General features: G+C 52.0%; 1 protein-coding gene across 1 annotated transcript; it reads left to right on the top strand.

Moving 5' to 3' along the window:
• Positions 1–713: 713 nt before the first annotated feature.
• Positions 714–26,543, top strand: MMP2 (matrix metallopeptidase 2). Its single transcript, XM_032611818.1, has 13 exons — positions 714–1,187; positions 3,747–3,973; positions 4,841–4,989; positions 6,042–6,170; positions 6,390–6,563; positions 9,242–9,415; positions 10,272–10,445; positions 12,352–12,507; positions 13,759–13,894; positions 17,974–18,110; positions 19,122–19,281; positions 23,611–23,720; positions 25,195–26,543. Exons 1-13 carry the CDS (start codon positions 1,032–1,034, stop codon positions 25,296–25,298), a joined length of 1,986 nt encoding a protein of 661 aa, XP_032467709.1. The 5' UTR covers positions 714–1,031; the 3' UTR covers positions 25,299–26,543.
• The last annotated feature ends 15 nt before the right edge of the window (positions 26,544–26,558 follow it).

The raw sequence follows: 26,558 nt of genomic DNA on the forward strand, positions 1-26,558 counted from the left end.
TCAGGGACAGAGACCAGGACTGCTGGGTTTCCAAGTGTTTATCTAGCACCTAGCATTATGCCTGAGGCCAAGTAAATGCTTAAATAGTCATAGAAGGAAGAAGAGGGGAAGGAGAAGGAAGGAAGGAAGGAAGGAAGGAAGGAAGGAAGGAAGGAAGGAAGGAAGGAAGGAAGGAAGGAAGGAAGGAGGGGAGAGGGAGGGAGGAGGGAGATGAGGAAGGAGGGGCCTTCACTTTGTTTCCATCTCTGTATCTCTTTCCATTTCTGCCTATCTCTCTCATCTCTCTGTCTCCATCTCTAATCATCTAAAATATCTTTCTCTGACGACCTACAGGTGCAGCGGATCATCTGTTCCTGACCCTTCCTCCCCATCTCTGACCTACACCCCTGGGAGTGCAGGCCGTCCGGCCCCCCGCCGTGTGTCCCTTCAAGAACCGCTGCTCTCCAGCCTCAGGACTTCAAGTGTCTAGAGTGGTCGCGCCAGATGTTTCCCAGCAGAGGTTCCATAGGTTTTGCGCCCGGATTGGGGAGTAAAGGTTGGAAGGTCGCCGCACTGATGGTTCTCGAAGAGGCCCAAAGCTCTGGCTGAGGGGAAAAGAGGCGGAGAAAGGAAAAGAAAGGAGAAAAGAGGAGGAGGGCGAGAGGGAGAATGGGGCGGAGAGGGGCGGGCCTGAGCGCTCCCCCTCCACCCGGCGCCGCACTGCCAGCGCCCTCCCAGCCCAGCCGGCCACATCTGGCGGCTGCCCTCCCTTGTTTCCGCTGCATCCAGACTTCCTCCGGCGGTGGCTGGAGCTACGCATCTGGGGCTTTAAACATACAAAGGCTTTGCCAGGACCGGCGAGAGCTGGCGGCGGCGGCGAGGGCTGGGGGCCGGACCATGCGCCGCTGAGCCGGGCAAAGCCGAGGAGACCGAGTCGAACAGCCCCTGGGGGCGCAGCGCTGCGCGGGGGAGCAGGCGCCAGCCAGGCGGCGACGCGGCCACACGCACCGAGCCAGCCACCCCCCGGGCGACGCGCGGGGCCCGGGAGCGCAATGACCGAGGCGCGAGTGGCTCGGGGCCCGCTGGCCGGCCCCCTACGGGCGCTCTGCGTCCTGGGCTGCCTGTTGGGCCGCGCCACCGCCGCGCCGTCGCCCATCATCAAGTTTCCTGGAGATGTCGCCCCCAAAACGGACAAAGAGTTGGCTGTGGTGAGTTCCGAAGCGAGCCTCATCCAACCGAGTTTAGACAAACTTCGGAGGTAGAGGAAGGGCCACCCCTCCCCCATCGCCACGGAGGGCACACAGCGTGGGGGAGGGGCTTCAGCAAACAGCATGGGGTGGTCTGGTTCGCAGGAGGAGGGGGTGGGGAGTTGTGGTAAGAGAAGCCCAATTTGGCAACTTTCGGGACACAGCGTGGGGCGCGGGGGGTGCTTTGGCAAACCGCTGGAATGGGCCCCCTTTGCAAATAGTAAGGACATTGTCTAGTATCCGGGATTTGGCAAAGGGGGGCGGCTTTGTATACATCTCTTGGACACATCTGGGGGGTTGGCTAACGAGGCCGTTGGCCAGCGTCCTGATAGGCCTTTGGCAAAAAGCCTAAAGGGGTCTCTTGCAAACGGTGGAGGATCCTTTAAACCCCTGTGGGACTTAGAGAAGAGGGGCCTTTGGCACACAATTTGGATAAGTTTTTGCACGCGTGAGGGTGGGAGCTCTGGGCAAAGCGGAACTTTGGCAAACGTCTGGGAACCTTTGGCACACGTCTGGAGAGGGGCCTTGGACAAACCGCTCCCCGGGACCTTTTGGCAAGTATTGGGGGCAGGAGGGAAGAGGACAGCGCTTTTTCCAGTGGCTCAATGAGCAAGTTGGTCAAGGAGGGTCAAGGATTGGACCTCAGAAAGTTTCCTCGAACTTCTCCAGAGGGGTCGGAGGACAGAAGGAGAGAATTGGCCGGCAGGGCGGAGGGAGGGGCGGCACGAGGGCCCTGGCGCGTGGGGCGGGGGCGGACTGAGGCCGGCTGGGGTCGGAGAGCGGCCAGGGAGCCCTCCCTCCTGGCGGGGCTCCGAGCTGCGGCTCAGATGTTGTTTTGCGAGCGCGCGCGGTCGCGGGCGCGCGCGCCTGGCCAGAGGGGCATCCAGGCCACCACATTGCACAAGCAGAGATGCGGGCAGCTGAAGGACACTCCCCCTCACCCTGTAAGCGCCTCGGGCTGGGGACCCCTCAAGATGCTCTTTCCAGCACACAAGACATCTGCCACGTATTGCTTCAGCCACCTTAGAAAGCCCCTATTCTCCTTCAGCGTGGTCCCCAAACTGCCCAGGACAGGATCTTCATGACCCCTGGTCACCTAGGGGGCCGCTTCTCTGGATGTGACACCACCCCTGCCCCCTTTCCAGCATCTAGGTCTCTGCCTTCTCTGGACAAATGGGTTGGGAGACCTTACATTTTTAGGGGGCTATTTTTCTCAAGGGTCTGGAGGTCTTCTGCATAATGAGAGGGCTATGGCTGAGGGGGAGGGTGGAGCTTTGGAGCACTGACAAAGCTACCTGGGTCCCCATGCTTTATACAGCATATGGAAGTCCACGTTGCCCAGAAGCAATGCAGTGGGGACCGGGGCTTGAGAAGCCAGGCTTTGAACTTAGTCTGCCTGGCCTCAAATCTGGGGGTGCACGAATCAACTGGCCTAGTAAATCTTGGGCAAGTGACTTAACTTCTCTCAACTGCTTCCGCAAACTGAGGGTAATAATGGTACCTGTCTTGGGGTTCGAGGAGAGGTAATCTTAGACACTTTGAAGGGTACCTGGGACATGGTAAGTGCTCAATAAGTATTAGTCATTATATTGTTATTATCATTATTATTATTATACCCTTTATTTCTTCTTTCCTAACTACCCTCTCAAACAAGGTTAGGGCCCCAGTAATGAGATCTCCTGGCTTCTCCCACCATTCCTATCACATATTTAATTTGTCACTTATTTGTGGTCCATCAGCCTCCCCACACTGGGATTTGAACCCTAGAGACTAGAAACATCTGTCGTGCTCACCACTTGACCCCCAGCACTAGCACCAGGCTTGGCACCTGGTACGTGTCAAAAAGTATTTGTTCAACAAATAAGTGAGCTGATTGGTCCCCGATGCCCTGCAGGGGCCTGTTTGGTTTTGGCCTCCGTTTGGGCAGAGCCCGCTGCACAGGACCTGAAGGACAGGACTGTTTTCTTCTGGGAAATTGGCAGATTCAGGATTTGAACCCAGGACTGACTGCTGCTGGAACTCAGGCACATAGCCCTTGAATCTCTTTAAAGAAAAGTGAGGAAAGTAATCCCTATGTCATCAGCAGTTTGGTGGATTAAAAGAGATGATGGAGGTATAGAGGGGTGGTAGAGAGGTACAGGTCTAAGCCTGGCCTCTGGAGCCAGTTTGCTTGGGTCCAAATTCAGTTCTGCCATTTGTGAGCTGTGTGATCTTAGGCAAGTTTCTTAACCTCTCTGTGCTTTAGTTTCCTCCTGTATGATGGACTGTCTACATGATAGAGTTGCTGTGAGCATTCAGTGAGTTAACACAAGCTGACATTAGTGCCTGGGCCCATTGTAAGCACTCAACATGTGCTCCCAGGCCATGCTCTCTACAGCTTTTATGTCACTCAGCTAGTGGGTGACAGAGCTGGTTTGGGAACCTGGGACTCCACCCGGTGCCCTTGGGCCCCTGACTCCTTTGATCAGTACTATGCCATCCTAACGTGGCTGCCTGTGCCGGGGTGCTTACTTCTTCCAGCAATACCTGAACACCTTCTATGGCTGCCCCAAGGAGAGTTGTAACCTGTTTGTGCTGAAGGACACGCTGAAGAAGATGCAGAAGTTCTTCGGGCTACCCCAGACAGGTGAACTGGACCAGAGCACCATCGAGACCATGCGGAAGCCGCGCTGCGGTAACCCCGACGTGGCCAACTACAACTTCTTCCCCCGCAAGCCCAAGTGGGACAAGAACCAGATCACCTACAGGTGCCGGGGCAGGGCTGCGGGAGGCAGGGCCCTGGGCCAAGGGACACCGCGTCTCATTGGGCATTGCCCCACTCCGGGGACCCGGGAGCTATCTTGGGAGGACTTGGCCTCTTAAGGAGCTTGCATGCAGAATTCTTAGGACCTGGAATAAGACAGACCAGGACTTGAATCTGACGCTTACTGGCTGTGCGGCATTGGACTCCTTCCTTTTCAGCGCTCTGAGCCTTGGTTTTCCAATCTGCCAAATGGGGTTAAAACGAAGCCTTACTTACGGCTTGGGAACTGGATCATATGTATAAAGGGCTTTCAGTGTCCAGCATGTAGTAAGAGTGTAATAAATGCTAGTCACTATTATTATCAGATGAGGTCACTGGGGCGGGTAAAGGGAACTTGATGATTGGTTGCTAATTGGGTTTTTTATTGTATTATAGAGTTGTTATAATTGGTTGTTAATTGGGCTGTGGGCTCTGTTCCGTACGGCTCGTGTTGGACTCCAAGGATGAGATCTCTGTGCTGTGATCCATAATGCACTATTTACACCCCCATCCTTCTCCCTCGGCCAGAGGGAGGGGAGAGACGCCTGAGGCAGGGCCTGAACATACAGGCTGATTTGAGGCACCGCCGGACCTCAAGGCACTCTGGGCGGGCTCTTCTCCCAGGGAGCTCTACTCAGCATGCACACACATTGTCTGCCTGTGTATCCACACTCGCATGCACACGCTCGTGCACACAGACTCGCACACCCCTCCCATGTATGCACACACTTGCATACACACACACACCCTTGCACACACACTCACACGCGTAGGTACGCTCACGTTCCTTTGCACACCCATACACACTCACGTGCACTTCTGCCACCCCCAGGATCATTGGCTACACCCCTGATCTGGACCCCGAGACAGTGGACAATGCCTTCGCTCGTGCCTTCCGAGTCTGGAGTGACGTGACTCCACTGCGGTTTTCTCGGACCCATGATGGAGAAGCTGACATCATGATCAACTTTGGCCGCTGGGGTAGGCAGAAGAGGGGCCAGCAGGGGGCTCAGTGCAGAGACAAGGGGGGCGATCCAGACATCAGAGAGCCACAGGGGACTCCTTTCCAGCTTAGCTAGGAGGGCAGAAGATGCAGACGCTGGAGAGCCGCGTTGATGGGAAGGCAGTGACGTGACTCCCTGGAGGCGGTGTGAACCTGAAAACATATGGCTCCCCATCTCCTGTCCAGCGTGGTAGCCCCTGGATCCATAGGGCTACTTACTTTTAAATTAGTTAAAATTAAATAAAATTTGAAATTCAGTTTCTCCATCACACTAGTCAGATTTCAAGTGCTCCGTAGATACATCAGACTATTAAGTTGGGCAAGGAACATTCCCATCGTGGCAGGAAGTTCTGTTGGACGACACTCAAAGACCTCGAGGAACTCGAGATATGGGAGTGGGGCAGATGGACCAGTGTAGACATGAGAGTAAGTGGAATAGAGCCCAGGGTCCAGGGCGCCATGTGTGTTGGGATAGGAACACTGACAGTAGTGTAGACACGAAGGTAGGCAGTGTAGACATTGTGAGTGGTATGTGATGAGGGTAAGTGGCACAGGCACAGGAGACAGTGTAGGCATGTGGCCCTGGGTGGCAAAGCGGTAATGAGGGTTAGTGTTGTGGCCACGAGATAGTGTGACATGAAGGGAGGTGATATGGCTAAGAGAGAGCAGTGTGGATTGAGGGTAGGTGGTATAGACACTGTGGACAAGGAGGGTGGGTGGTGAGGAGACTGGTATGGTAGTGTAGGTATGTGGATAGCTGTAGTGTCATTGGCAGTGTAGACAGTGAAGGTTGGTGGCAGGGATTCTGAAGGCTGTGTAGACTTGAGGGAGTAGTGTAGACCATAGGATGGTGACAGTCAAGTAGGCAATACTCTAGACTCACTAGAGTGTCCCCAGTCCTGGATAACCCAACAGGACAAGGGAAGGGGACACATGCTAGGTGGGCTAAAGGGCCCCAACCATGGATGGCATGTGCTTGGGTTTCAGTGCCCAGCGGGGTAGCTAGAAGCTGAGATCCATTGTGTTTCAGAGCATGGAGATGGGTACCCTTTTGACGGCAAAGACGGGCTTCTGGCTCACGCCTTCGCCCCAGGCCCTGGCGTTGGGGGAGACTCTCACTTTGATGACGATGAGCTGTGGACCCTGGGAGAAGGGCAAGGTAAGAAAGTGACCATCCACGTGCCCAAGCCTCCTCGCCGGTCCTCTGCATGCCTCCCTGTCACCTAGCAACAAGAACTTTGGCTTCCCTGGCAACCGCAGACCCCTCCATCTGCTCAGATGGGAGGGGGAGGGAGGTCACACATCCTGGTGAGTCACAATCCTGGTCTCTAAAGAAAGGCCTGGAGAGGTTCACCCTCCACCCTGTGTGGCCCCTCAGTGGTCCGCGTGAAGTACGGGAACGCCGACGGGGAGTACTGCAAGTTCCCCTTCCTGTTCAACGGCAAGGAGTACACCAGCTGCACGGACACGGGCCGCAGCGACGGCTTCCTCTGGTGTTCCACCACCTACAACTTCGACAAGGACGGCAAGTACGGCTTCTGCCCCCATGAAGGTGAGTGTCCTCCGGGCCCCAGGCTTCCACCTTCCCGGCCTCCACACTCCCCAGGCCTGGCACTGCCAGGGAACCAGTGTCCCCTTCTTCAGGCCCTGTGTCCTGATCTGAGCCATCACTGTGCCCCTCTCGTCTGTTCCGTTATTCAGTTAATACTTTCATTAAATCAATTCCTTTTTTTCTTTAAGTTTTATCATTAGTAATAATATTTTTGAACTCACCAGTCTGACGCGCTAATTATTTTTTTCTAACATGCATTAGAGGAACTTAGAACGATTAAAATGCCCAGCGGATCTCTAGAGAACCACTCTCTACCCTCCAGCAGGATTGGGGGTTCAAGGGCATGAGGAGAGGCTTGGGGGTAGATGAGAAGCCTAGCAGTGGGATTGGGAAGCAAGACTCAGACACCAAGGCCTGGTACCCAGCCTGGCTTGGGGACGCCAACCTGGGGAATTTCAGCCATCACTTCTGGTTCTGATTTGGACTCTGAGTATGTGTGTGGGGGTGGGGGAGTGTCTGGGAGCTGTTGCGTCTGCCTTTCTTGGTCTCCATCTGTCTTTGCTTGTGGCTGCATCTCTGTGTCTTGGCAAAGGCATTAGGTTTGACGCAGTATTTGTGTGTGCCTTTTTGTCAGTGCTTCAGGCATAAGCTTCAGATATTTTGAAGCAACGTAGAGGGAAAAGTTTTTTAAAAGGTGAGGGTGTTGACATACACACTCAATCCTTTTTCATCTATCTATCCTTGACACACTTCATAATCAGAAATCATAAAAGGACAGCATACGTACTTCATACTCTATCAAGTCATTGTGTTTAATGATTCTAGAGGTTGAAAGCTGAGAAAGTTTGGGGAAAAGGGGAGAAAGTCCAAAACCTTTTAAAATCCTTTTTAAAAGTATTCACTATCCCATAAAGACTCCGCGATCTATAGATGCCTCTGTCTTCTTGGCTGTAATTTTACATGTTTGTGAATCTCTGTGACTTTATTGCAACTGAACCCGAAGTACCAGCCATGTTGACAGAAGGAAAAAAACAAAGACCTGGTTAACTGTGTTCCTGTTTACGCTTTTGGTACCAAAGTGCACGCAATACTTTGTATTAAGTAAGAGTTCAAGGCATTGACCATCAATAAGTCAGAAATATTTAAAACCAAAAATATTTAATGTATCTTGCATTTCTCGGTAGGGGTTTGGTTGGCGTTAACCCTCCCATGTGTCAACCCTTGTGTTTAGAACAGAATGTCTTGATAATAGAAGTAGAAACAGCTGGAATTCATAAGTTAGGGAAGGGTTTTTCCCTGCCCTGAACATTAGCCATTGATTTGGTCTTTAGCCAGATGCAAGTACGCACGACATGCACGTGTTTGGGTCTTGGGGCAGAGGTTCCGGTTACTCAGCCCCTCCTGACTGCTGAGCCAGCGTCTGCTTCTCTCCATCCCTTTGGGGGCAGGATCTGAGAGGAGATGGGGGCTTCCTGGGTGGTAGAAATGCAGCTGATGGAAGGCCGGAGGTGGAGACTGGCCTCCATTGAGGTTAACACCATCCTGCCCACCATAGATGATACATTTAACAATTGCCTTTCCCACTTTGAGGTCACCAAGGCATCTGGCCTCAGTGTTTCTTCCTCCTTTCATCCCCTTGTTTCTGGCGTTGCAGGAGAAGGTCACCTGGTTGGGGAGACAGGAGCAGTGAGGGTATGGGGCCCCAAGACCTGCGCTGGGGGCGCCATGGACTGGGCTCAATTCTGGCCATGGCGGAGTTAACGGGGGCTGGTGAAGTCACCTCTGGCACCGTAGTGCACAGATGGTCCTTGTTACGCACTTGTGGTTTTGCTAGTTGGCAAATCCAAAGACACACCATTTTGTAGCTTTAGGGTGGATGAGGGTACGCGGGAGCAGGGGAAGAACCCAAGACAGACAAGCCCAGACTCTCAATCCCACTGTCTGCCCTGAACTCTCCAGTCATGGCCCATGTCTTGGGGAGGTCAGAGTGGGAGCCTGGGGTGTGTCTTGAAAGGTCCCCCAAAACACCACCTCCCTGTCGTGCCCTCCTTCTCCTGTCCTCCTCCCTCGTGCAGGGACTGCAGCATCCAGGAAAGGGCCTGGGGTTGAAAGGAGGCGAAGCTTTCTCTGTGTGCACAAGCGTGTGTGACAGAGCGAGGAAGGGAGAAATTGCGGTTGAGTGTGCTTTGTAGTTTTCAGTTACAGCCCTCATCCAGTTTTTCCGTTTCTATGACCATGAGCAGTTCTGGAACCAGCTTCTGCAAACCTCAGTTTCCCGATCTATCAAATGGAGAGACTCTTGCCATCCTGCCCACCATGGATGATATATTTAGCAATCCGCAGGGATGTGGGCAACAGCTAGGCAGAGTGGACAGTGACCCTGGGGCTGGGGCAGGGATCTGAGGGCCCCACTGTGTGCCAGGTGTTAACTATTTTATTGCTGGTGTGGAGGGGCCGTCCATAATGTCCCAGGGGAAGGATGGGGTTGGCCGTGTAGGCAGGGGTAATTACACCCTGGGAGCTCAGAATTAACGTTTTACCAATGCTACAACTTCCCTGGTATGAGCGGGCAGGTGGGCAGCAGCTCTGCGCCCATGCAGGTGCCCAGCGGATGCTCCCGTGGGCAGGTGGGCGGTCTCCCTCACATTCGCACCCTCCCCCTCTCTCCTGCACCCCAGCCCTGTTCACCATGGGTGGCAACGCCGACGGACAGCCCTGCAAGTTCCCGTTCCGCTTCCAGGGTACATCCTATGACAGCTGCACCACGGAGGGCCGTACCGATGGCTACCGCTGGTGTGGCACCACCGAGGACTTCGACCGCGACAAGAAGTACGGCTTCTGCCCCGAGACCGGTAGGTGTCACGCCTCTCCCTGTCCTTCGATAGCAAGCCCACGGGAGCCCTGTCCCCACCTCCTTTCCCCAGGACGGGGGCGCTAGTCAGGGTGTGTAGCAGCTGGTCCAGCACGGACACCAAAATCAGGACAGACGCTGGGCACCGACAGCCAGTTCAGCTGAATCGGTTGGTAATGTCTAATGTCAGGTCCACCCAGGACCCTCTGAACGACCCGCACTCTCGCAGCCTCCCTGGCAATTGTCTCTCCCTCTCTCTGATCTCAATGTCTCTATTGCTTGCCTTTCTTTGTCTTAGTCTGTATCTCCTTTGGTCTCTGTTTTTCAATAAGGATTCCCTCACTCCTTCCTTTCTTTTCTTCCTCCTTTCCTTCAGCAGACATTTGCTGAGTCCCTGCTCTCTGCAGGAGACACAGGTAGGTCTCCCACGAGACCACGTGTGATGGAGCTCCTGGTCTCGGGAAACGTGTTGACACCTTCAGCTCTGCCCAGCCCCCTTTGCCTCTAGCTGCTGTGGTCCCATCCAGGGGAGGCTAATTAAAGCTCTGGAATCAGGCTGCCTGGGTTTGCATCCCAGCTCTGCCACTTCCTAGCAGCATGTACCCAGGCAAGTTACTTAATCTCCCTGAGCCCCAGTTACCCCATCCATGAAATGGGGGGTAACCTAGGGTCCCAGCCACACAGGGCTGTTGGAGGGGGCCAGGCAGGTGAGCAGTGCGTAAAGCACTTGACCACGTGCCCCGGACTGAGCTAGTACTCAGTAAGCCTGGTTTGTTAATGGCCGCATCATATCATTGCTCCCTGGTGGTGGCCCCAGACCCCTTGCTGCCTGCTGACCCATGTCCCTAACCCCACAGCCATGTCCACTGTGGGCGGGAACTCGGAAGGTGCCCCCTGTGTCTTCCCCTTCACCTTCCTGGGCAACAAGCACGAGAGCTGCACCAGCGCCGGCCGCAGCGATGGGAAGTTGTGGTGTGCGACCACGGCCAACTACGACGATGACCGCAAGTGGGGCTTTTGCCCCGACCAAGGTAGGAGCCCTGGCCATTGGGCAAAGACACTGCACACCCCGCCCCGCCCGCGACTGGGCTGGAAATCTTCTAGAGTCCCCACCCACCTCAGCCACAGACACTGCCCCCCAGACACCCACCTACCCTGGTAGAGACACTGCCCGCAACAGACCCACCCACTTGGCAGAGATGCTGTCCGTTCCTCGTGGAGACAGTGTCCCTGCCTTGGCCTTGTTTCTCCGGGCAGAGACATGGCCTCCAAAATAAGACCCCATCCATCCCAGTACCCGATTCCTGGGTGGGAACCAGCTTTCCCAAGGAGATGCTGCTTTTCCCTCCCACATTTGTACCCCTCCAGGTGGGGCTGTCAAACCCCAAAATGTCTCAATGCTGGGCACAGGGAGCCCTGCCCCAGAGAGATGATTCTCCTGCGAGGCATCCTCACTCCAACAGAGAGCTGCCTTCAGGGAGCCAGGTGGGCAGAAGAGAGGAAAACAGGAGGAGCCTCATCCTTGCTCTCCCCACCCTCCATGCAGCACGGGGAAGCGTCCACAGCCCTCCTGCCCCACGGGCACCATCCTTTGCCAAGTTGTGAATGGAGGGGTCCTCGTCAGTGCTGGGTGTTGAAAACACAGCTACCTGGGACAGTTCTCTGCCCTCCAGGACTCACAGGCTGGAGCGAGAGAGTGACCAGGAGATAGGTCATGACCGTACTGTGTGGTCACTGCAATGAACAGAATCCTTGGGGGCACTGTGCCCAGTCTAGGCTGCAGGCCCCAGTGTCATTGGGTTCAAGGCCCCAGATGGCCAGGTGAGAGTGCTGGTCCTGGGCCAGCCAGAATTAGGTCAGCCTCTCTTTAAGTTGCTTTTCTTCTTTTTACTCTCAATGAGATGGAACTTGGAGAACGCCAGCTGACAGAGGCTGGCCAAAGGAGTTTTTCTCATCCTCCACCAAGTACCGTGCTAAGACATATCCTGATTTTACCTGCTGCAGTCTCTACCTAAAGGTGGGATTCTCCACCTGCTGGAGTGGTTTAAGGCTCCAGAGCAGGTGTGGTGCACTTGGGGGGCGGTGTATTAGTGTCCTAGGGCCGCCATAACAGAGTACCGCCAACCAGGTGGCTTCAAACAACAGAAATTTATTCTCTTGCACTTCTAGAGTCATCTAGAAGTCTAAAATCAAGGTGTGGGTAAGGCCACATTCCCTCTAGAGGCTGTATCCCTCCAATCTCTGCCTCTGTTGTTATTTGGCCTTATATGTTCATCTCTAAGTATCTTCTTTTCTTATAAGGACATGGGTCACATTGGATTAAGGGTCCACCCTACTGCAGTATGGCTTCATTTTAACTTGCATCTTAATTTATCTGCAAAGACTCTATTACCGAATAAGGTCATAGTCACAGGTACATGGGGTTTGGAGGGACACAATTCAATACACAACAGGGTGTGACAGTAGGGTTTGCCCACTGTCTGGCTTGAGCTTGGGCAACCACTCCAAGTGAGGACCTTTTTACTGCTTCCCCTGGAGCAGAAATGGTGGTCCCAGGGGTTACCTCTTTGGAGAACCCACAGAGCAGGTTTTGTCCTTAGTCTTTATAGAGAAACAAAGAGCCAGGAAACAGGATCTTTAACAAATGGGACTCTACATAGAGGATTTGCCGATGCTACGTGCTCCCCTTTCTAGCACACGTGCAGCCCACCTGGAAAGGGACAAGCGGACTTTGGTTGACTCTCCTTGAAAACCATAGGCATGGTCTGTTAACCCCAGAATCCTTGGGAGAAGGAAAAATCAGTACATGTCACCTCCATGCTCTCAGTCCCACCATGGGGATGTCCTCAAATGTCGCCATCACCGGGGCCAGGCCTGACTTCTCTCTCATCTTTCTCCCTGTCTCTCTGTCCCTCCTCCCCTCCCTGCGGGCCTCAGGGTACAGCCTGTTCCTTGTGGCAGCCCATGAGTTTGGCCATGCAATGGGGCTGGAACACTCAGAGGATCCCGGAGCCCTAATGGCCCCCATTTACACCTACACCAAGAACTTCCGCCTGTCACATGATGACATCAAGGGCATTCAAGAGCTCTATGGTAAGCCTCAGCTTGGGGTTCCTGGGGCAGGGATCTGGGGAGGTCATGCCACTGGGGATGGAGGCCCAGGGAGTGGAACCATCCAGGTCCCATTTGTCTAGGACTGCAGGAGACAAGGGCAGGAGTGTTAACCTGGTCTGAGTGTGTCAGAGCAACTCTCCAAGGGGGCCCTTGGACAGCCCTTTCCTTTCCAAATAACACCAGTGTCTGTGCCCCACTTGGTTCCCCAGAGCCATGCTGTGAGGCAGGCGGGGCAGAAATGCGCTCTCCATTTTCTAGGCGGGTCAACTGAGGTATGAGAAAGGTAACCCTCTGGCCCAAGATCAACCAGGTTTATGCATCCAAGTGAGGTTTAGAATCCAGGAGAATTAGCTAAACACAAGGTAGAGTTTCCCAGTGCCTGGAATGACCTTAGTGACACGGGGGTACAAGTTTCTAGTCTTCCTAACGATTCTTCTATTTTAACGTGTAATAGGATCAACACAACTAGGACCTAAAACTAGGGATTTTATTTATATTAATGCTTGCAGTGAGGCCAGAGTTTACAAAGTAACCCCATTTAAAAAAAAAAAAAGTAAATATGTAATAGTACGGGTGGTACCTGGACAAAGCTGAAATCATGAAACTGGCTCTGGAGTGATGAAGTGTGGGGAACATTGGACTCGGGGAAGAACTGCAGTAGAGTGAGAGGCTGTGGGTTCGAGTGCTGCCTCTGCCACTCACCAGCCACAAAAGATGGAGCCAGTCTTTACCTCTTTCGACTCAGTTTCTTCATGTCTAAACTGCGGCTGGTTATCCTAAGGAGTGAAGGAAGTACCACACCCCCCAGTGCTGGACACACGAGTATTCACCTCTGACCACCGTGACTCTCTTGTGGGCTTACTAACACGAGCTTTGGGTTTAAATATTTGGGCAAGTCATATACAAGCTTTCTGGGCCTCAGTTTCCTCATCTGTAAAATGGGGGTAATAATGATGCCTACCTGTTAGGGATGTAGAGAGGACTGATTCTGAGGATGTCAGGGAAGAGCATTTGTAAAAGGCGAAGGGCCATAGGATTCCGGTTTCTGTTCAGTCTCCTCTCTCCAAGTCCAGGCCTCGTCCCCCGTCTTCCCTGGGCTGACACCGTGGCCAGAATACTATTCTTCTGATGCTTCGCAGGTTGGGTGGGCCAGCCTAGGGGCTCAGCCTGGTAGGGAGAACCCCTGGAGCTGGGGAGAGTCTGAGTCTGAGGTCAGGTGTCCTCCCCCAGGGGCCTCCCCTGACATTGACACTGGCACCGGCCCCACGCCCACACTGGGCCCCATCACTCCTGAGATCTGCAAACAGGACATCGTCTTTGATGGCATCTCTCAGATCCGTGGGGAGATCTTCTTCTTCAAGGACCGGTAAGTGTGGGATCTTGCTTCTTGTCCTCCTTGCCCTCTGCCCCTTCTCTGTTATTCTCGTGCCCATCTCTTGCTCAAGGATCCTACTGTGGGCTTCACAGAATGGCCTGTATGAGACCATTTTTGCTGCGTGTCAGATAGATCCTGGTGGCTACCACAACAGGCATTTCTTGTGCCCTCTCCTAGTCTGTGGGTCTACTAGATGCCTCGGCTTCGGGCTGCAGTTTGGGCTCAGGTATGCTCTGTGTGTCACTCATTCTCCTGGGATTAGCGGCTACTTGTGGCACATGGCAGGAGCACAAGAGGCCAAATCAAACCACACAAGCACATGTAAAGCCTTCAGTCTCAGCATGTTTGAGAATATTCCACTGGCTCAAGCAAATCACGTGGCCGAGCCCAATACCTGCTCTAGGGGATGGTACTACATAGTTGTGTGACGACACACATGGATGTATCCTTCTAAACTAGGGATGGAGGGAAGAATTAGGAACAATAATCCAGTCTACCACAGGTCTTCTCCTGGAATGGCCTTGACCTAAAATGTTCTATGTATGGGGAGCAAGTAACTACAGAGTAGAAAGAAGTGGTGTCCTTCGTGCTATAAATAAAGGCCCCGACTCAATCCATCAGGGGCTAAGACTCACCCAGCTATCCTAAAGGCAGGCAGAATCTAGGACTACATTAAAGGGTCCACTCATCATCCATCAATCCATTCATCTGTCTGTCCATCATCCATCCATCTATCCATGCATCTGTCCGTCCATCATCCATCCATCTATCCATTATCTGTCCATCCGTCATCCATTGTCCATATCCATCATCAAGCCATTCATCATCCATCCATCTGTCCATCCATAGAGCATAATAGCTGAGAGAATGGTTCTGGAGCCAGATTGCCTGAGTTAGAATCCTGGACCTGCTACTAACCAGTTGCATGATTATAGGCAAGTTGATTGTGTATCTCTTTTTTTTTTTTTTGCGGTACGCGGGCCTCTCACTGTTGTGGCCTCTCCCGTCGCGGAGCACAGGCTCCGGGCACACAGGCTCAGCGGCCACGGCTCACGGGCCCAGCCTCTCCGCGGCATGTGGGATCTTCCCGGACCGGGGCATGAACCTGTGTCCCCTGCATCGGCAGGCGGACTCTCAACCACTGCGCCACCAGGGAAGCCCTGTGTATCTCTTTTTAACCTCAATTTCCTCATCTCTAAAATGGGATGAATATTCCAACCTATCTCACAGGGCTGTTGTAAGGATTAGGTGAGCGTACTGCTTAAAACAGTGCCTGACACAGACTAAGTGCCTTCAAGTATACTAGCTGTTATTATCGACAAATAATTGCTTGCCATCTACTGTGCCAAATCCTTTGCTAGGCTTTGGGAGCTGGGGGTGCAAGGTGTTCCAGAGGCGGAAGGGCTGCTTAATGCCTGAATCGGTATCTTCAAAAAGAGGTCAGTGGATCTCCTACACAGAAACCACCTAGAGTGTGAGGGTTAAACGTGTGGGTTTCTGTCCTCACCCTCAGGCCCTCTGACTGGAATCTCTGGGAATGGGTCCCAGGCGTCTGCATTTAAGAAAATTTCCCCATGGGAATTCCCTGGCGGTCCAGTGGGCCTGGGTTCAATCCCTGGTAGGGGAACTAAGATCTCACAAGCCATGTGGCACAGCCAAAAAAGAAAAAAAAGAAAATTTCCCCAGTGATTCTGATGTACATTAAAGTTTGAGCACCCCCAGTCTGGTTTAGGGAGTAGAGGCATAGAGGACTGACATGGCAGAATGAGAGAGATGTGACTGCAAGAGACATTAGCAAAATGCTTTGTGGACACGTCCAAGTGAAGGAAGAGCTCTGCAGGTGAAGCAGCGCTCAAGGGGAAACATTAAAGGAGAAGCAGATGTGGATGGACGTGATGGGGCTGGCAGGGGGGGAGCGTGTTTGAGATGAGGGAACTGCGAGAACAAAGCCGTAGAGATGTGAAAGTTCCTGGCTTTTCCCAGGAGAGCCTGGTGAGGCTGAAGATGTTCCAAAAACTCTTGTGAAGGGGCTCCTCTGCTCCAGGCACTGGGCTAGGTGCCCGGGGGCAGATGCCAGTAGGGAGAGAGAGGGCAAGAATACGGAGTGAGATGAGACCCAAAATGCAACGAGAAGTCAGGTCCATCAGGCCACGAATGCCCAAACCAGGACATGTAACAACAGATGTCAGTGCTGTCCTGCAGCCCCCATTACAGGGCTGGGGAAGAGGTGAGCCCAGGGGCCCCGTGCCCCAGCACCACCCTTGGTCTGGAGCACTTCTCCCTAAAGAAGCCCTGACCACACGTGCGAATCTGAGTACAGAGTTGGGAAAGGGCGCAGTGCCTAGGCCCAGGTCGGAGCCATCCCTGGCCTGACACATCACACTTTCTTTCAAAAGGAAGTTGATGAGTGTTTAACAGACTCCTTGAATTAATCAGTAAATATTTAAGCTCTGGGCTTCCCTGGTGGCGCAGTGTTTGAGAGTCTGCCTGCCAATGCAGGGGACACGGGTTCGTGCCCCGGTCCGGGAAGATGCCGCGGAGTGGCTGGGCCCGTGAGCCATGGCCGCTGAGCCTGCGCATCCGGAGCCTGTGCTCCGCAACGGAAGAGGCCACAGCAGTGAGAGGCCCGTATACTGCAAAAAAAAAAAAAAAGACAATTTAAGCTCTGACCATATGCAGAAATTGGTGCTAGGCATTGTGGGGGACAAGAAAAGCAGTATCGTAGGATAATTAAACTCAGACTTTGGAGTCAGATGTGGATTTGAATCCTGGTAATTCCATTACCTCTCTGAGCGTCATTTGCCAAATAAGGATTGTGATACTTTCCTGTATCAGGATGTTTTGGCTGCAAGTAACAGAGAATCCCAGCTGAAACCAGCTTAAACAATGGAAAGAAATTACTCCCACGTGGTACAAAGTCCAGGGGCAGGGCTGCCTCCAGGGGCAGAAAGAGGGTCACTAATTCAATGATGTCTTCGTCCACTGCTCTCCTTGGCATTGTCTTCATCCTAAGACTGGGTCCCTCAGGGTCACACAATGGCTGCCAGTGGCAACTGGGGCTATAAACTTCCTTGCAAACATCCAGCAGAAAAGAAAGAGAGAGACAGATCTCCAGATGTGAACTATAAGTGTATGTGTTCAATCTTATTGTGCCAACATAGGACATATGGCCACTGTTGCATCAATAACATTGCCAGGGAATGCTAAGCTCCAATAGGCTTAGATCAGTGGTTCTCAAACTTTGGCATGCATTAGAATCATCTGGAAGGCTCTTAAGACACAGATTACTGGGCCCCAAGCCCAGAGAGTCTGATTCATGGGTCCTGAGTCAGGTCCAATAATTTGCATTTCTGATGAGTTCCAGGTGTTGGTCTGGAGCTCCCACTTTGAGAACCGGTAGCTTAAACTCATCAGAATGGGGATTGGGTCCACCTATAGGAAAGGAGGGGCCATAAATGTGGGAATTTTGTGAGGAAGGATGATCGGGAAATAAGATAATAGATGCTGGGTAGACCACTGGGAGTGCATATTATCTTATAATATTGACATTGAAATCGACATTTTACAAGCCACATAAAGTGCTTGGCACTTAGTAGGCCCTCAATAAACGATGGCTCTTTACTACTCCTGCCAAAGTGCCTGAATCCATCATTTCAATTCAGGAAATACTTTTGAGTGCCATCAGTCTCTGCCTGAATTGGCTTTGAATCTGACAGGAAAGATAAGACACTTAAAGAAACAAACAATCAAACTACTCTTCTGGGCACTCAGTGTTGATGATTTTAAGAGGCTCAGAGGAGGGAGAACACAGTAAGGGACAGAAGTAGTTAGGTAAGGCTTCCTGGAGGAGGGAGCAGGAGGGCGAGCAAAAGGTTGCTTCTCAGCCCTGGCATCTTGCAGAGGGGGCTCTGCCCATTCTCCAGTCCTTCTCCACCCTTTCTTTGACCTTACCTCCCCGCCTCCCAGGGAATCATCCAGGGATGTTCCTGAGAGGGCTTATAGAGGCATGTGCAGTTACAACTGCAGAGTGACTGAAGGTTTGGTTTCCTGTGTCCCCTTCCCCCACCCAGGTTCATTTGGCGAACAGTGACACCACGTGACAAGCCCATGGGGCCCCTGCTGGTGGCCACATTCTGGCCTGAGCTCCCGGAAAAGATCGATGCTGTATACGAGGCCCCACAGGAGGAGAAGGCTGTATTCTTTGCAGGTGTGTGGGAGGGGAGATGCCTGGCCCTGGGCTCCAGGCGGCACTGCACCGTGATTCCTGTGCACTGGTGGGTGTTCCCTCTCCTTTATGGGTGCACTCTTTCAACCATCATCTGGGAGATGGGTTCAGACACCAAGCATCAACTAGCACTGGCCCACAGAACGACCATTTCAATAACCTTTTAATCCCTTTTCAATCCTTCTGATTCCTTTTCCAGAGGGAAAATGACACTTTAGTTCTGGTGTCTTTAACACCTTCCTAATGCTAGTGCCTTTGGCAGATGACAATTTTAATTAGAATTTTTTAAACACCTGTTTGTTTTCATTTTTAATGTTTAAATTTATTTCTGTAGACTTCAAAATGAATTCCTTGAAAGCAAAATGTTAATTCGAGTTAAGTGATATGAGGAGACTCTATAAGTGGTAAAAATCACCGAGGTAGGGTCACATGGGTAACATTTGGGAAACCCTGCTCATTTAATCTTTATTCGAGCACCTATCATATGCTAGAGATGCAGCCCCTGCTCTCAGGGAGCTCATGAACTAGTGGGGGAGACAGAAAACCAGGCTGTTATGAGGGAGCTCAGGAAGGACTGCGGTGGAGGCCCAGGGGTGGCTTCCCCGGGGCACTGAAGCACCACGGGTGCATGTTCTACCAGCCGGCTTCCCAGCTCCTCCAGCCCAGAGTGATGAGGGCAGCCGCTGGCTCACAGGGGACCTTTGTGCAAATTAGAAAAAGGTGCCTCTTCACAACAGGTGTGGCACTTAGAGTCTCTGGCTTGGTAAGTGGAGCCAGGCTAGGACTCACTCCCACTTACCTTCTTGGCCAGGGACCTTCCATAACTGATTTGTAAAACCTTGTATGTGGACCCTGATTCCGGACACTGAATGCGGCACTGGGCAGAACTTGTGTCCCTGCTGAGAAAGGCCACAGTGGGGTCCCTAGCAGATGGATGGTGGGAGGAACAGCCTCCAGCACCTGCCACCAGCCCACCCTCTTCTTCCACCCCAGGGAATGAATACTGGGTCTATTCAGCCAGCACCCTGGAGCGAGGGTACCCCAAGCCACTGACCAGCTTGGGGCTTCCTCCTGATGTCCAAAAAGTGGATGCTGCCTTTAACTGGAGCAAGAACAAGAAGACGTACATCTTCGCTGGAGACAAGTTCTGGAGGTAAGGGAGGGCGGTAGGAAGGAAAGCTTCACCACCAGCTGTGTGGACAGAGAGAAGACACGGGCTTTGAGCCTCCTGGGTTAAGCTTGGAGGCTTGTGGACCATGGATGCACCCTCTCTGGTCTCTAATCTGCCAGGGTTATTGGCCCTCTGAAAAGTCACCAAAGGGTGAGCTATTCTTGGGCACATTACTGGTACAATTCTGGTTAGATCCTCCTTTCCCTTCTCAGAAGTCTTTGGATTGGGCCCATGTCCGTTTGGTCTGGAGCCCCATATTTTAGAGTGAATCACTGAAGAAGGGAGTGATAAAAATAAAGATAATAGCTGCTACTCTGATACTATGTGCCAGACACCATTCCAAAGGCTTTATGAGGTGGATATTATTATTACTGTACCTCCCATTTTACAGGTGAAGAAAGAGGTTCAGAGAGGTTAAGTGTCTAGCTTAAAGTCACACAGCCAAGTAGTGGCAGGCTGGGATTTAAACCCTGGAATTCTGGCTCCCAGAGAACATTCTTCACTTTTCTACACTATACCTGAGATAGTGGGGTCTCAAGAGATGGGGGTGGTGGAGGCAGGGATGGCAGATAGCAAACACAGGATGAAAACTGAGACAGGTGTCCACTGGAGCCAGCATCCAAATTCAGCCTCATTGAAAACAGCGGCACCCTCTGGCCCATCTGCCACAGGCTCAGTAGCTGTGGGCACAGGCTGGCCGGGAGCCAGTGTGGAAGCAGGTAGCTCTCTGCTCCAGCTCATCTAAAGGGAAGGGCCTGATTCTGAGAGGCCACGGTCAGGCCTGAGGGTCAGGGAGCCTGATCTCCAGGAAAGGTTAGTGAGAGGCAGCCCAGACCTCAGGAGTTTGATTTTAAATCTTCACATTTCCTAGATGAGGAATCTGAGGTCCATAGAAATGAACCAACTTGTCTTAAGTTATTTATAGGCAAGTGTGTTGGCCACAGATTATAGGATTACAACTGCTTCTTCTGGCTTCTAACCCTGGGCCCCCTGCACTGTACCCTCAGGGTCATCGGGTCGGTGGGGGAGGGGTGGTCTTCCTCCTTCCCTCCTAGCGTCCCCGCGTTTCCTCCCGTGGCTGCATCTGGACCTTTGTCTGCCACCCCTGGAACAATCCTGCTTCCCTCCCAAGGCCTCTCTCCTCCCGTCTCCTCCCCACCACCCTCCCCCAGCTGCCCTGCATTCAGGAGCTGTTTATGTCCCAGGCTGCAGTGGCAGGGTGGAATTCCAGACGTATTGCTGAGATGCTTAGCAACTTAAGGTGATTGATATCTCAAGCCTCAAGAAAGGAAACAGTCAGCCAGGAAAACGCGGAGCAGGCGCTCTGCCCACAGGCTCCAGAACACTCTCAGGCACGCGCATGTACTGTGGAAGGGCATCTCGGCACAGTAGCGCTCCGAATCTCCAGATCTTAGAATCACGCACAGCAAGAGGCCTAGCCTCACAGAGCAGAATCATAGAACCCTTGTCTTTGAATCATGGTGTTGAGAGGACATTTATAATCACCGCCCAGCACGTACGGTGAATGTAAACATATGAGGACAGACGTGTCCACACACACACACACACACACACACACTCACACACACACTGATGCCCACGCTGTGGTGGTACCTTGCTGGGTTTGGGGCAGAGTTATCTGCTTCCCAGTCCTTTTCCACAGCAAGCCCACCTCACAAAGCCTGGATCTGGGATGGACAGCCTGCTCCACAGAGGAAGTTCTGTGAATCTTCCTTAAAAGCAGCAGAACTGAAACATCTATTGGAGGATCTGGGCGGGGTTTCCAAAGGAGACAGATCTTTTTCCCAGGAGAGGTAGTTAATGAGCTTGAGACATTGGTCCTGGTGGAGTCTGCCGACGCCCAGGCCTCCTTTCTGGAGAAGGAGAGAGCGCTCCAGAATGACAGAGGACGAGCAGCTGCTTCCAGATTGGGCAAACCCTAGGTCATGCCAGGGAGTGCTCAGCCCTTGCTTCTGGAAGCTTCCACTAAACCCACAATAATATATTCAATATCTCCTATGTGCCAGACAATTACCTAGGTGCTGGAAGACAGCTGTCAAGAAATAGTCGCTCTCTGCCTGGTGGAACTTAAAATATCGTGAGGGGAAGAGACATAAACACATACAAATAAAATAGTGATGGCTCTTGTGATGGGACCTGTACCACATCCCAGGGCTATGCATTTCACCTGTATTTCTCATTTAAGGTAGATGCTATTATTAGCTCCATTTTCTAAGTGTAGAAACTCAGGCTGAAGTGCCTCAAGGATATACCTTTGAAAAAGCTTGGACACAAATGTCTGTGTTCTTTTTTTTTTTTTTTTTTGCGGTACGCATACCTCTCCCTGTTGTGGCCTCTCCCCTGGAGGAGCACAGGCTCCGGGCGCGCAGGCTCAGCGGCCATGGCTCACGGGCCCAGCCGCTCCGCGGCATGTGGGATCTTCCTGGACCAGGGCATGAACCCGTGTCCCCTGCATCGGCAGGCAGACTCTCAACCACTGCGCCACCAGGGAAGCCCGATGTTTGTGTTCTTAACACCTGCTCTGCACTGCAGTTCTACAGCCAGAAGGGAGAAGTTCAGAGGCTCACAGAGAAGTCTTTCAAAAGAGTGTACCAGCGAGCAGGAAAGGAGGCTCCCAGAGGAGGCTCTGGGGACAGAGAGGAATGTGAAGAGGTGTGGTTCTGTTCAGAGCCAACATGTTCTGATGGCTCCATGCTGTATTCTTCCTGGAGGAAAAGAACTTGGAAGCAAATTGGTTCACTTCTCGGAGCCTCACTTCCCTCATCCATCAAATGGAGTTGCTTCCTGCTGTCCCTACCTTCCGTGGGTAGAGTGAGAAAGAAATGAGGGCAAGTTCAAGGACACATAGCTCTCAGCCGTCATCACTCTAGAGAATGTAGTTTGGGAGGTCAGTGCAGGTGACATGGATGGATTGCTAGAATTTTGAGCTGGGAAACTTGGTTTTGGTACCCCAGGTCATGAGGAAGCATGCTAGGTTTGGCAAGAAGAAGTTTCATGACATAACTGAGATTAGGAAGGCTTTTCTGACAGTCCTGAGGGTGATGGGCAGAGGGGGAACACCCCTGTAGAAGGGGACTCAGAGAGGAAGCTGTTTTTGGCATCTGGGGCGGAGGTCATCAGGCTGGCTGTGGGGAAGAAGAGAGTCAGCTGTGAGGCTGATGCTTGGCTGTCACCGGAATGGCATTCAAACACAGATCTATCTAGAAAATCAGCATGATGAGGGCAAGACTTTATCTTGTTGATTACAATATCCACGGCGACATAGTGGGAGCCCATTAAATATTTACAGAATAATAAATATATTGAGTGTAAGTGGAGAAGCAATGGAATCAAAATAACCCCAGCATTTAAAAAGTTCTCCCTCCAAATTAAAAAGACACAGATGTTGCTAGCCAGAAAGAAGAATACGCCAACTAATACTCAAGGTATTTACACAAATTAAAGGCAGAGCCCAAGATAACGACTTGCCCTGAGAACTGCAATTGGGACTGAGGTGGCAGGAAGTCGCCCTGTGACTGACAGGGCTTGGGTTCACACACCACCTTGTACTGTAACCTCACTGTCCCAGCCAAGATCATTGCCCAGGATGTGGACTGTCAACTCCACCTGACAGGTGAAGAAGCAGTATTTGTCCAAGCTGAGCTGTGAAGGGCAGTGATGGGGCCGGACCCTGTCTCTGGGCTCCTGGGCCAGTGCTGTTTGTACTGCAGCAGGGATCAGAGTTTGTAAGGGACCTAACATTTCCCAGATACCTACCCAGTACCAGGTACTGGGATAGGCACTTTGCATGTTTTACTCTGTTTCACATATGTGTTAATTAAATGCATTAAATTAATTATAACCCATTTTACAGATGGTAAAACTGAGGCCCAGAGAGCAGTTTGCTGCCCTGAGCCAGACAGGCCAGGGTTGGACTCCCACTTAGAAACTGGGTGCCCTTTTTAAGCCTCTGGTCTGTAAAATGGGTATTATGGTAGTGACTGTGTCTTAGCGTTGTCGAAAGGATTGAAAAAGTATATGGAAGGTGGGTAACACACTGCTTAAACGTGAGCAGTAATCACAAGATTGTTTTCATGGGGCTGTCCAAAGTCACCTAATTAGTGAGTAGTGGAATTAGGATTCACCCAGGTCTGACTCCCTGCCCCTCAGCTCCAGTCAGTGGCCTCCCTGAAGGGCTAGGTCTGGCTTCCCAGGCTCACCCAGGAGCCATCATCCTGGCCCTCCCATCAAGTTGGGGAAGGGCTGACCTTTAGGGACTCCCACAGGTTCACCATGGCCATTTCCTTGCAGATACAATGAGGTGAAGAAGAAAATGGATCCCGGCTTCCCCAAGCTCATCGCAGATGCCTGGAACGCCATCCCTGATAACCTGGATGCCGTGGTGGATCTGCAGGGCGGGGGTGAGCTGCCCAGGCCTCTGTCCACTTTCTAGGACTCCCTGCCCCCCAGCCAGGGCCCTGCTCCTTGCAAGCACACACTCCCTTATTGTGCAGGAAAGCATGCGGCGCCCCGGGAAAACAAACCAGCCCCTTCAACCCAGTGCTGGGAAGGCATCCAGACCCCTGACCTCTGCTCACTCAGCTGGCTCCAGGCAATAAGACCCAGAAAGGCCCCTACAGCTGCAGAGCCTGGAGCCAGGGAGCAGGGAGGGCGGGAGGCCTGCTGGGAGCGAGAAACCTGGGCTCAGTGCCCTGGATTCATTCTGGGGTTTGATCCAGGCCCTTTTGGGTTCCGCAAGGGGCCTTGTGACTGCTTCCTATTAGCAGAAGGATGGCTCCATTTGAGACAGCACAAACTTTGTTAGGCCCTGCTGCTGAGGTGGCAGAGATGTCCCATTGGCTCAATTTGTCCCTGGTCCCTTGCTGAATGAAACACCAAACCAGCGAGGGATAGAGTTTGGAGTTTGGAAACCATATTCCTGAGGAGGCTTCTGGGAGGTCTCTAGGGCCCTGGAAATGAGTCCAGTTTGGCTTTTTAGAGGAGATTTCAATTAAATTTCACAAAGATGCTTCTTGAGTTCCTATCATACGCTAAGCACATGGCCCTGACCTCCAGGGGCTAAAGGTCTTACATGTCCAGGAAAAAGCAGTATACAATCAGGTGCTAGGTTAAAGATTATCTTCAGAAATAAACATCTACTGAGCACCTACTATATGCCAGGGTTTGAAAGGAAGAAAATGAGATCATATATGTTCGGAGTAAGAAATTCCAAAGCCCACAGGGGCCAAGCTGGTGGCATGAATAAGTGAAGCAGGCAGGGCAGACAGTAGGGAGTGGTGGGGTCTGTGGAGCACCAGAGAGCACATGGCTCATTTTCAGGGGACAGTTGCTTCTCGGCTTCTGGTGATCTCTGCCCTGCAAGAAAAGGGGAGCAGTGTTATTAGATATTCTAACTCTTTTAAAAGGAAGTGAGAAATCTGTATTTTCATATGAAATTTCCAGATGTTTACATGTTGGCCAGGTATTCAAAACAAAACAAAAGAAAAAACTGTGTGAGCTAAATAAAACCAATCTGTGGGCCCGATGGGGCTAGCAGCCTCCTGGTTTGCCACCTCTGGAAAAGGAAAGTGCCTAGTTTGGAGCTTGTGCTCAGTGGAGTTCTGTTATTTATCTTAATTATAGCATATATCATCTCATTTAATCCTCAGAAGCCTTAAGAGGTGGTATCGTTATCCACATCTTAAAGATGAAGAAACAAAGACTCAGAGAGCATAATTCCACAGCCATTTCCCTTCTTCCAGCCTCACAGGGGTCTCCTGTGATTTAAAAGCTTCTTCCCTATGGCAGGCAGACTTGTAAAACTCTCAGGAACCTTCCCTGTGCCATAATGCCTGAGGATGGCTTGGTCACAGCCTCTTCTCTTTCTCATCCCAGGTCACAGCTACTTCTTCAAGGGCGCGTATTACCTGAAGTTGGAGAACCAAAGTCTGAAGAGCGTTAAGTTCGGAAGCATCAAGTCCGACTGGCTGGGCTGCTGAGCTGTCTCTGCCTCCCCCAGGGCCTGCCTCTCTATCACTTTCTGCACACCGGGCCCTGAGCGCCAGGGAAGGACCCGGATGGGCCTGGCAGCCCTCAGCTCTGTAGTTAATAAGCATTCTCACTCCCACCTGGTAACTTAAGAAACCACAGAGTGGCTCCAAGAAAGGTGCTCCAAGAAAGGTGCTGATTGTACCCGTCCCAGGTGCCCCTCCCCCTCCACACCTCACCAGCCCTCCAGAGCCACCCCCAAAGAGATGCTTTGATATTCTCAATGCAGCCTTGTCTTGGGCTGCCCTGGTGCTGCCACCCTTCAGGCTCTTCTCCTTCCACAACCTTCTGTGGCTTTACAGCACCCTTGGAGCCAACAGAGACTGTCTGAAGAGGGCACTGGTGGCCCGACAGCCTGGCCTGGCATGGGGCAGTGGAAGAGGGGCATGGCCCGGTGGCCACGCCAGACACCTGGCCTTCTCACTGCTGGCTGCCTTAGAACCGTCCCTACATTAGCAGTTTGCTTTGTATGCACTTTGGTTCTTTTTGTTTGTTTTGATCTATTTTTCCACTTTGAAATTGCATTTCCTGACAGAAGGACTCAGGTTATCTGAAGTCACTGCACGATGCATCTCAGCCCACGTAGTGATGGTCCCCTTGGTCACTCTATTTAGTATGTCCCTCCTCTGTCACTTACTCCACTGGATGGAGGAAAACCAAACCCTGGCTCCTCACCCAGTCTCCCCTCCTCTCCCTTCAGCAGTTTCCCCGTGGGAAAAATCAACAAGTATGAATAAAGACACCGATTGAGTGGCCATGTTGGCCGGCTGTTTTAGCAGAGACTAGAGAGGGGCCCCAGCCCCAGCCAGAAGAGGAAACTTAGAAAGTCTAAATCTCCGCTCCCTGCAGCATACAGGTAACATATGCTGGAAAGGTCACAGATGCCCAAATAAACAGTGAGAGACTCAGGGTGGGTGAGCTGGAGTCCCTCTGTCCCGTGGAAAGAGCCCTGGAACAGCAGCATTTCTGTTATTTAATTGCAGGGCCTTGTTCAAGGTTTCCTCTCTTCTTGAGTCTCAGTTTCTTCGTTGACAATAACACCAATTCTAATACTAATAACAGTGAACAACAGTAATACCCCTTCCATTAATAGAATGCTTACTATATGCCAGGCACTTCACGTGCATCACTTCATTTAACCTTTATACCAACCTAAAGAGGGGAGAATATTATTAGTCAACTTTTATTGATAAGGAAACTAAGGCTTGGAG

Source organism: Phocoena sinus, chromosome 19 (genome assembly GCF_008692025.1).
Source record: "Phocoena sinus isolate mPhoSin1 chromosome 19, mPhoSin1.pri, whole genome shotgun sequence".
In the NCBI taxonomy this organism is placed as follows: domain Eukaryota; kingdom Metazoa; phylum Chordata; class Mammalia; order Artiodactyla; family Phocoenidae; genus Phocoena; species Phocoena sinus.